Source organism: Dendrobates tinctorius, unplaced genomic scaffold (genome assembly GCF_039654945.1).
Source record: "Dendrobates tinctorius isolate UK_male_01 unplaced genomic scaffold, ASM3965494v1 ptg000070l, whole genome shotgun sequence".
In the NCBI taxonomy this organism is placed as follows: domain Eukaryota; kingdom Metazoa; phylum Chordata; class Amphibia; order Anura; family Dendrobatidae; genus Dendrobates; species Dendrobates tinctorius.
In genome coordinates this window covers 44,382,152-44,392,319 of record NW_027361738.1, presented here as the reverse complement: position 1 = coordinate 44,392,319, position 10,168 = coordinate 44,382,152, and the positions used below count along the sequence as shown (strand labels likewise).

The 10,168-nt window shown below is 48.2% G+C and overlaps 1 protein-coding gene across 2 annotated transcripts in view; it reads right to left on the bottom strand.

The window, feature by feature from the left end:
• Window positions 1-222: 222 nt before the first annotated feature.
• Window positions 223-10,168, bottom strand: part of DYNC2I1 (dynein 2 intermediate chain 1) — a 135,933-nt gene continuing 125,987 nt past the window's right edge. For both annotated transcript variants that reach the window (XM_073581612.1, XM_073581613.1), the window contains 4 exons: window positions 9,673-9,772; window positions 8,620-8,751; window positions 2,376-2,599; window positions 223-715 (listed from right to left, as the gene is read on the bottom strand). In XM_073581612.1, coding sequence (XP_073437713.1) covers window positions 538-715; window positions 2,376-2,599; window positions 8,620-8,751; window positions 9,673-9,772 — 634 coding nt within the window. In that variant the 3' untranslated portion in view covers window positions 223-537. The remainder of the gene's footprint in view (window positions 716-2,375; window positions 2,600-8,619; window positions 8,752-9,672; window positions 9,773-10,168) is intronic.

Genomic DNA, 10,168 nt, shown 5'->3' with positions numbered 1-10,168 from the left:
ATAAAAGCGTAAATTCAAGAAAAATTCATGTAAAAGGGCAATACATATTTCCATTACTACAAACACAATTGCCAGATAGGACGGTGACAATATTCCCATAGGCTGAAATGTTGTTCATGTTAATAGCTCATCGTACAAACAGTATTTTTCAGTAAAACCTTACGAAATTCTGAAACACGTTTTGCACGACTAAATGATGAAACTAATTTCCAATCATAGATATAAAGATTAATTTTTTTAATAACCAAGAGTTTGACTATCAAGGATGTCCTGGAGGCAAGTGTGGACATCGATTCTTCATCCAATAGTCTAAAAATTATCGATTAGATTTTTACTTTAGACATATATAGCCATATTCTTTCTACAAGATACATCATCTGTAAAAGTCTGTATACGGATATACAAATACTGTGCCGACAGCAAAACAGAGCGATAAAAAATATATATTTGAAAAACAGAGAATAAATAATGCAGTGGATGAAGAATATAAATTCTGTACATACAAAACTTTACAATATTAGTATGTCACGGACATTACTACGGCAGATTATAAATCTCCTGTAAAATTAGATGCAACGTTTCTAACTCTTGTGGCTGACTTTTAGCTATTTTCTTCTTAATATAATGGATCTCCACTTTTCCCGAAGACTTGCCCAAGGCCAGACCCATTAGATTGTTCTTTTCAGGTTCTCCAAATACTGACATACTCAGCACACTGTGAATATGAAGCAGAAAATAATGTCACCATTATAATGTGATAGCACATAAGTTATTCCCGGCGCCACTCCGGGTGCTTGGCAGATCTCTCTGTACGTACACACAAGGGAGAGACGTGACAATCTGATAGAGCGGTGCGGGGGGAATCCAGACATGGGCGGCACTGAATTAGTCACATCATTCTCTATGGTCCCCTAGCCAGATCTTCGAACAATATTTTTTCTGAAATGCCAAATGTTTCCGATAAAAATATACCTGGCTGCAATCGTGGAGCCAGGCTCTGATCCAGGTTGCGCATAGTTTGGGCAGCGAGAAGCAGTTGACAGGTTCCTATTTAGTGCTTTACCAAGACTTTGATGTCATCAATATGAATTTCTAGCATTCTTACTGATGGTGAAGGGAGCCGTGCAGCACCAACATTGGCACAGCTTCATACATTGCGCAGTAGCCATGAGAGCATCCCACGCAATGCTGACCATTGTCCATAGAGGTGTGAGCACTGAAAATCTTAACAGGTCAGAGAATGAACTAAAGTTAGTACCGATCACTAAGGCTATGTGCACACGTTGTGGAATTCCCACGGTAATTTCCGCAGGAATTCCCGAATTCCATTCCACGGGAAAAACGAGCGTTAAAAACCACTGCGAAAAAACCGCGATGTTTGAACGCAGCCTAAGGCAAACCAAAGCCGTATGTGTGTGGACTCAATAAAATGAAAGATAGTTGTGGAGACTGGTGGGTGTCATCAAGCTTCTAAAAATGCTTATAGACTTCCACCATATCGCAGGGGTTATAAATGGCTGTGACAACTGACCCTTCTGGTACCACAGCTTTAGATGGTGTGAAATGTAGGCTTAGGCTATGTGCACAAGCTGCGGATTCACTCGCGGATTTGTATCTGCAGATCCGCAGGTAAAATGACTTGCGGTTTTATCTGCGGATTGGCCAGCGGTTTTCCCCTGCGGCTTGACACCTGGACAATGGAATAGGTGGCAAACCACAGCGGAATCCGCATGTCAATTCTTTCTCCGGATTCAAAACCGCAGCTTTTCCACAGTTGAAAAACCGTAGCATGTGCACTGCGGATTGTCACTGTCTGCAGAACAGCTGCGGATCCGCAGAGGCCCAAATCCGCAGTGGATCTGCAGCGTGTGAACATAGCCTTATGCTGTGGCCAACATGACGTTTAGGACCATGGCTGGGGACACAGTAAATATGTGCTGATATCTGTATGGGCTGATGATGGTTGTCCAGCCCAATGCAATTTTTCGGTAAATACTGAAACTTTCCAAATCCTAGCTTTGCTTGCTGGTTCGATCCATCATCAAGTAACTGCAAGAACTAGCAGTCACGTGCCGACTAGCTTCTGATCCAGCTTGTCTCAATATTGCCTCTGTGCTCCATTGAGAGAAGCAGATGAGAAGCTAATCAGCACATGACTACAAAATCCACAGGGCATGTCTATACATAAGTACTACGTAAATGCACTGTGCCACCAACTTCAATACAGGGAGACTTTGTGACGAACTCTGAATTCTTTGCCCGACATCCCATCCATTAGTCCGGTAAAGAGAAAACTAACTGCAGTCTGGATTATTCATTACATGTCTAAGACGTTGATTGGAGAGACACTTTACCACGCGGCAATGCTTACTCACCGGTCAGGCATAATGGATTCTCTGGCCATTGGATGTAAATAGTTCTGTGACAAATCCCATATGTACATGGAAGACGCTGCATCCAGGACAAAGAACACAGTTGGTCGGGTGAGGGACCATTGCAGGGCAGTAACAGAATGACCATTAGTGCTGTCGTCCCACTGCACAGCCGGGAACGCTGTGCTCATTGTGTGCAATCTAATGCAGCCATCCGAGCAACCGGCCTAATGACGCAAAGTGCAAAGAAATGGCTTTATTCAACAGAAACTAATGCATTTCACATCACAAACCTTATGTATGGCTTTAGGCACTGTTCACATATGTATCATTGCTTAACAATAAGCGATGGACACTGTACCACATCAGCCTTGAAACAGATCCAAACTGTTCCCCACAGATCCCAATGACTTATAATAGGGCTTGCTTTATTTTGACAGAAATAGGGCTGCATTAGGAATAAATTGCCAGAAGAGGTTTCATATGGAGGCGCCAAAGCAGCCATAAAAGTTGTAGACAAAGCTGAGCCCAAGGTGAAGCATTATGCGGTGATGAGAACTTTCCAGCAAAAAAAAACCCGCTATCAGTATTTTTTAGATTTTCCACAGATTTTTTATTTTTTATACTCGGCACATTTATAAGAGTTTGAAGATCAAAGACTTTCCCTTAGGGACAGGTGGAGACTGAGCAGAAGTTGGAGGAGTTTGATGTTGTTTTAGGTTATCGCTTGCTTTCCTAAAGTCCCTATTAGAGAGATATGTCAGCCGCTGTTCTGACATAACTCGGGGCTAGGCTTATTAGTCTCATAAGAGCCTTAGACTAGGAATACTGAAGATAATGCATGTGGAGGCAGACTTGCCATATAATTCTCATTTTCTCATTGCAGGGAGAAGATTAAACAGACTTAACAGGATAACGACAGATTTAATGACTGTCACAATTGGTATTATGTATGGTGTAAAGAGTGTAATGTGAGGACGATGAAAAAGTTCCAGACATTCAGTATATCTCCACCGAAAGTTTAAAAAAAACCCACAAAAAAATGCCAATTTCCTGCAAAGTTGTAAAAAGGTATGCTGACTCGTACCAAATGGGGCCAAAAAGACTCATATTTTTTACCTTTGTTGAGTAAATGGGGATCTAAGGATACATTTGTTGTATAAGCCGAAAGCTTTTACTGGAGGTGCCATCAGCGTGGTCACACAAGACAGATGAAATCTTGCACGATCACATTGGCATAATTCTAGAAGTGTCGTAAGAGAATATTGGAGCAGCAGGAAGAGTGAGGAGCGTGGCGGAAGCAGCAGGAAGAGAGAGGAGCGTGGCGGGAGGAGCAGGAAGAGAGGAGTGTGGCAGGAGCAGCAGAAAGAGAGAGGAGAGTGGCGGGAGGAGCAGGAAGAGGAGCGTGGCGGGAGCAGCAGGAAGAGAGAGGAGCGTGGCAGAAGCAGCAGGAAGAGAGGAGCGTGGCGGGAGGAGCAGGAAGAGAGGAGCGTGGCGGGAGCAGCAGGAAGAGAGAGGAACGTGGTAAGAGCAGCAGAAAGAGAGAGGAGCGTGGTAAGAACAGCAGAAAGAGAGAGGAGCGTTGCGGGAGCAGCAGGAAGAGAGAGGAATAAGTGGTAGCAGCAGGAAAAGAGGAACGTGGTGGGAGCAACAGGAAGAGAAAGGAGCGAGACGGGAGCAACTGGAAGAGAGAGGAACGTGGTGGGAGCAGCTGGAAGAGAGAGGAACGTGGCGGGAGCAGCAGGAAGAGAGAGGAACGTGGTAAGAGCAGCAGAAAGAGAGAGGAGCGTGGTAAGAACAGCAGAAAGAGAGAGGAGTGTGGTAAGAACAGCAGAAAGAGAGAGGAGCGTGGCGGGAGCAGCAGGGAGAGGAATGAGATGGGAGCAACAGGAAGAGAGAGGAACGTGGCGGGAGCAGCAGGAAGAGAGAGGAACGTGGTGGGAGCAACAGGAAGAGGAAGGAGCGAGGCGGGAGCAGCTGGAAGAGAGAGGAACGTGGTGAGAGCAGCAGGAAGAGAGAGGAACGTGGCAGGAGCAGCAGGAAGAGAGAGGAACGTGGCGGGAGCAGCAGGAAGAGAGAACGTGGTGGGAGCAGCAGGAAGAGAGGAACGTGGTGGGAGCAGCAGGAAGAGAGAGGAACGTGGTGGGAGCAGCGGGAAGAGAGAGGAACGTGGTGGGAGCAGCAGGAAGAGAGAGGAACGTGGCGGGAGCAGCAGGAAGAGAGAGGAACGTGGTGGGAGCAACAGGAAGAGGAAGGAGCGAGGCGGGAGCAGCAGGAAGAGAGAGGAACGTGGCAGGAGCAGCAGGAAGAGAGAGGAACGTGGCAGGAGCAGCAGGAAGAGAGGAACGTGGCGGGAGCAGCAGGAAGAGAGAACGTGGTGGGAGCAGCAGGAAGAGAGGAATGTGGTGGGAGCAGCAGGAAGAGAGAGGAACGTGGTGGGAGCAGCGGGAAGAGAGAGGAACGTGGTGGGAGCAGCAGGAAGAGAGAGGAACGTGGCAGGAGCAGCAGGAAGAGAGAGGAACGTGGCGGGAGCAGCAGGAAGAGAGAGGAACGTGGTAAGAGCAGCAGAAAGAGAGAGGAGCGTGGTAAGAATAGCAGAAAGAGAGAGGAGTGTGGTAAGAACAGCAGAAAGAGAGAGGAACGTGGCGGGAGCAGCAGGAAGTGAGAGGAACGTGGTGGGAGCAACAGGAAGAGGAAGGAGCGAGGCGGGAGCAGCTGGAAGAGAGAGGAACGTGGTGAGAGCAGCAGGAAGAGAGAGGAACGTGGCGGGAGCAGCAGGAAGAGAGAGGAACGTGGCAGGAGCAGCAGGAAGAGAGAGGAACGTGGCGGGAGCAGCAGGGAGAGGAACGTGGCGGGAGCAGCAGGAAGAGAGAGGAACGTGGTGGGAGCAGCAGGAAGAGAGAGGAACATGGCGGGAGCAGCAGGAAGAGAGAGGAACGTGGCAGGAGCAGCAGGAAGAGAGAGGAACGTGGCGGGAGCAGCAGGAAGAGAGAGGAACGTGGCGGGAGCAACAGGAAGAGAAAGGAGCGAGGCGGGAGCAGCTGGAAGAGAGAGGAACGTGGTGGGAGCAGCAGGAAGAGGAACGTGGACGGAGCAGCAGGAAGAGAGAGGAACGTGGCGGAAGCAGCAGGAAGAGAGAGGAGCGTGGCGGGAGGAGCAGGAAGAGAGGAGCGTGGCGGGAGCAGCTGAAAGAGAGAGGAGCGTGGCGGGAGCAGCAGAAAGAGAGAGGAGCGTGGCAGGAGGAGCAGGAAGAGAGGAGCGTGGCGGGAGCAGCAGGAAGAGAGAGGAGCGTGGCGGAAGCAGCAGGAAGAGAGAGGAGCGTGGCGGAAGCAGCAGGAAGATAGAGGAACGTGGTAAGAGCAGCAGAGAGAGGAACGTTGCGGGAGCAGCCGGAAGAGAGAGGAATGAAGTGGGAGCAGCAGGAAGAGAGGAACGTGGTGGGAGCAACAGGAAGAGAAAGGAGCGAGGCGGGAGCAGCTGGGAGAGAGAGGAACGTGGTGGGTGCAGCAGGAAGAGAGAGGAACGTGGTAAGAGCAGCAAAAAGAGAGAGCAGCATGGTAAGAACAGCAGAAAGAGAGGAGCGTGGTAAGAACAGCAGAAAGAGAGGAGCGTGGTAAGAACAGCAGAAAGAGAGAGAAGCGTGGCGGGAGCAGCAGGAAGAGAGAGGAACGTGGCGGAAGCAGCAGGAAGAGAGAGGAACGTGGTAAGAGCAGCAGAGAGAGGAGCGTGGTAAGAACAGCAGAAAGAGAGGAGTGTGGTAAGAACAGCAGAAAGAGGAGCGTTGGGGGAGCAGCAGGAAGAGAGAGGAATGAGATGGGAGCAGCAGGAAGAGAGAGGAACGTGGCGGGAGCAGCAGGAAGAGAGAGGAACGTGGTGGGAGCAACAGGAAGAGAAAGGAGCGAGGCGGGAGCAGCTGGAAGAGAGAGGAGCGTGGTGGGAGCAGCAGGAAGAGAGAGGAACGTGGTGGGAGCAGCAGGAAGAGAGAGGAAAGTGGTGGGAGCAGCAGGAAGAGAGGAACGTGGCGGGAGCAGCAGGAAGAGAGAGGAACGTGGCGGGAGCAACAGGAAGAGAAAGGAGCGAGGCGGGAGCAGCTGGAAGAGAGAGGAACGTGGTGGGAGCAGCAGGAAGAGAGAGGAACGTGGTGGGAGCAGCAGGAAGAGAGGAACGTGGCGGGAGCAGCAGGAAGAGAGGAACGTGGCGGGAGCAGCAGGAAGAGAGAGGAACGTGGCGGGAGCAGCAGGAAGAGAGAGGAACGTGGCGGGAGCTGCAGGAAGAGAGAGGAACGTGGTGGGAGCAAGAGGAAGAGAAAGGAGCGAGGCAGGAGCAGCAGGAAGAGAGAGGAACGTGGCGGGAGCAGCAGGAAGAGAGAGGAACGTGGCGGGAGCAACAGGAAGAGAAAGGAGCGAGGCGGGAGCAGCAGGAAGAGAGGAACGTGGTGGGAGCAGCAGGAAGAGAGAGGAACGTGGTGGGAGCAGCAGGAAGAGAGAGGAACGTGGCGGGAGCAGTAGGAAGAGAAAGGAACGTTGCGGGAGCAGCAGGAAGAGAGAGGAACGTGGCGGGAGCAGCAGGAAGAGAGGAACGTGGCGGGAGCAGCAGGAAGAGAGAGGAACGTGGCGGGAGCAGCAGGAAGAGAGAGGAACGTGGCGGGAGCAGCAGGAAGAGAGAGGAACGTGGCGGGAGCTGCAGGAAGAGAGAGGAACGTGGTGGGAGCAAGAGGAAGAGAAAGGAGCGAGGCAGGAGCAGCAGGAAGAGAGAGGAACGTGGCGGGAGCAGCAGGAAGAGAGAGGAACGTGGCGGGAGCAACAGGAAGAGAAAGGAGCGAGGCGGGAGCAGCAGGAAGAGAGGAACGTGGTGGGAGCAGCAGGAAGAGAGAGGAACGTGGTGGGAGCAGCAGGAAGAGAGAGGAACGTGGCGGGAGCAGCAGGAAGAGAAAGGAAAGTTGCGGGAGCAGCAGGAAGAGAGAGGAACGTGGCGGGAGCAGCAGGAAGAGAGAGGAACGTGGCGGGAGCAGCAGGAAGAGAGAGGAACGTGGCGGGAGCAGCAGGAAGAGAGAGGAACGTGGCGGGAGCAGCAGGAAGAGAGAGGAACGTGGCGGGAGCAGCAGGCAGAGAGAGGAACGTGGCGGGAGCAGCAGGAAGAGAGAGGAACCTGGCGGGAGCAACAGGAAGAGAAAGGAGTGAGGCGGGAGCAGCTGGAAGAGGAGCGTGGCGGGAGCAGCAGAAAGAGAGAGGAGCGTGGCGGGAGCAACAGGAAGAGTGAGGAGCATGGCGGGAGCAACAGGAAGAGTGTTTTTTCAGTTTTTTTTGCTGTAGATTTCACCCAAAATAATAAATAGGGAAAATATGCAACAAAAACACATGTAAAAAACGTGCGCCTATTTTATGCAGTGTCTTTCCAGCCAAGACATGCAGAAATGTAGAAATTTCTGCTGCAAAAATACTTAATGTGGGGGGGCACATACCCTTAATAATTTTTTCCGCATATCACAATCTTTATTAACAAATAAAACATAGTAATTTTACAATTTTCGCCCTGGCCACTCGGCCTTTTTAAGTCTCATACTTCCTGTCCTTTCAGGAAGAGTTTTCAGCACTCTCCTTATCATCAGAGGAAGGATTACAATGACAAGTAGCTCTGTATACCCAACTGATGACACCAGATCCACCAGTCACAAAAGGCGATATCACACCTAACCCCACTCCCTTCACAATGACTTTTCCACACACTCGTTGGATGCTTCAATACAAAAGACATGGTCCGCGTCCGTTCACTATATGTGGGACATGAGTTGTAACACGAAGGAGTCTAAAAATTCTCTACAGACCACTGTGAAGATTGCAGGATTTCTACTTTTTATTTTAATACACCTTGTCGTGACTGTCGGACACACATAAATTGGCCAATTTGTGCGCCAAGTACCTTTTGTTTTTTCTTTATAAGAATAGCCGAAATTGGAGTAATGCAGTTTAATCTTCATATATTCAATATTTTTATACACCTGCAATCTTTTGTAGGCTTAATTAAGATAAGGTTCTGACATCCTCCAATAGGACCATCACCAATTAAGAAAACAAGGGTCCTGTGTACCCAAAAGCAGCCCTCAATGACATCCATATCCGCAATGAGGGCATATAGACAGGAATTGTCTTTGTGAGACCAGCCCTTTTTAAAAGAGCCAAGTGTGTATATTTGGCTACTTAAATACAGTTATGAAAAGCTTTAAACGTAAAGTAAAATGACCACGTACCAAAAAGGCGGCAGCTCCAAATGGTGAGAAATCAATGGCTGTGACCTGCGACGGCCTGAGCTTGCTGTGCATAGATCTGTATTGCATCGGGGGCTCAATCAACCCGTATTGTGTTCCGTGCGTTACTAAACCCTATGAACAAATACATTTTAGGTGACTGGAAAGAGAGAAATACAGGCTTGTAGTTTACAAGTGAATTCGGTAAAATCCTGTAGAATGACTAAATTTCTCTAATAAAAGCAACAGTCTTTATAACAAAATATAAAACTGAAAAACGCTTTTCAAAAAGAAACCCAAAAGGATCGTACGCTGCTCTCTATAAGGGAAACGTTATGAAATAGTTTATGACTGGGCCATACTCATTTCTTGTTTGGTGATTTAATATATTGGCATATTTTTCTATAATATACGGGAGCCTAATTTTTATGTCATTTTAATTTATTTTATTGCCGATTTCCTCTGTGACTGTGGCTTGAATATTGGCCCAGTTTACAGGGGACTTTCTGCCTCCTACCTGCACTGCTGAGAAGATCTGGGTCTACTAACACCCTCCCAGCACAGGACAAACCTATGATTGCAAGGACGGGAGAGAAAACACTGCTACCCCTGCCTGATCTGTATTTCCAGCGCTTGTTCACCTCTATGAACAGTCTGTCCATCTCTGGCAGCCTGTTGCTTCATCTATGTGAGTAGTTAGCAAGGTGCCCAGTCATATTAATGCAAAATATGATTATGTTCAATTTTACAGAGTGAGAGCAACCCTTATTGGGAAAGCCATAAAGTGCCATAAAGTCAGCTTATTTCCAACTCGATACAAGCAGTAGAGTAGTTAAATAAAAAAATCACTATAGTATGGCAAAGTTATTTAAGTATAACCTCTGTCACACGTCTTTCTTCTCCAAGATAAGCTCTAAATGATATAATGCTATGAACGCCACCAACGTAAAGACAAAAATCTAATCAATGTGCCACAACGCTGGTGATGAACAATTATTAATGTTTAATTGGAGACATCATATTCTACCAAACTGTTTGTGCTGCTATCAAACTTACAATGTCAGTTCCAATAACAAAATGATTGAAGTCTTTAGGAAGAAACTTAATATTCAGAGCCTGGGGGCTTCCCAGCATTAGAACATCTTTGTGAAAAAGCCTAGAAAACAAAAGTTATAAGCATGAACACTGGAAGACTGACACACATGCCTTTATTGTATTTTTGCAAAATTATTAATACAAAAAAATGGCAGAGGATTTAGTGAATTTCACAATGGCCAATGAGGAACCAGCATTTCGACAAGACCATACTATCTACATAAGTCAAGTACGCACAGTTCAATATGGCTTTGTTACATGCAAAATCAGGGATGGCGGAAAGAAGCCCCAGAGAACATTTACTTAGAGCAGCATTTCAATCAAGGGCGCAGGAGTATAATGTGCCAAATTTATAAATCCACCCTCTCCAAATCCAAAAAAATACTGTAAAATAGACAATGGACAAGGATCTGCAGGCCACATTTGGTCCTCTATCAGTCCGTGTCAGGCCCAAAGA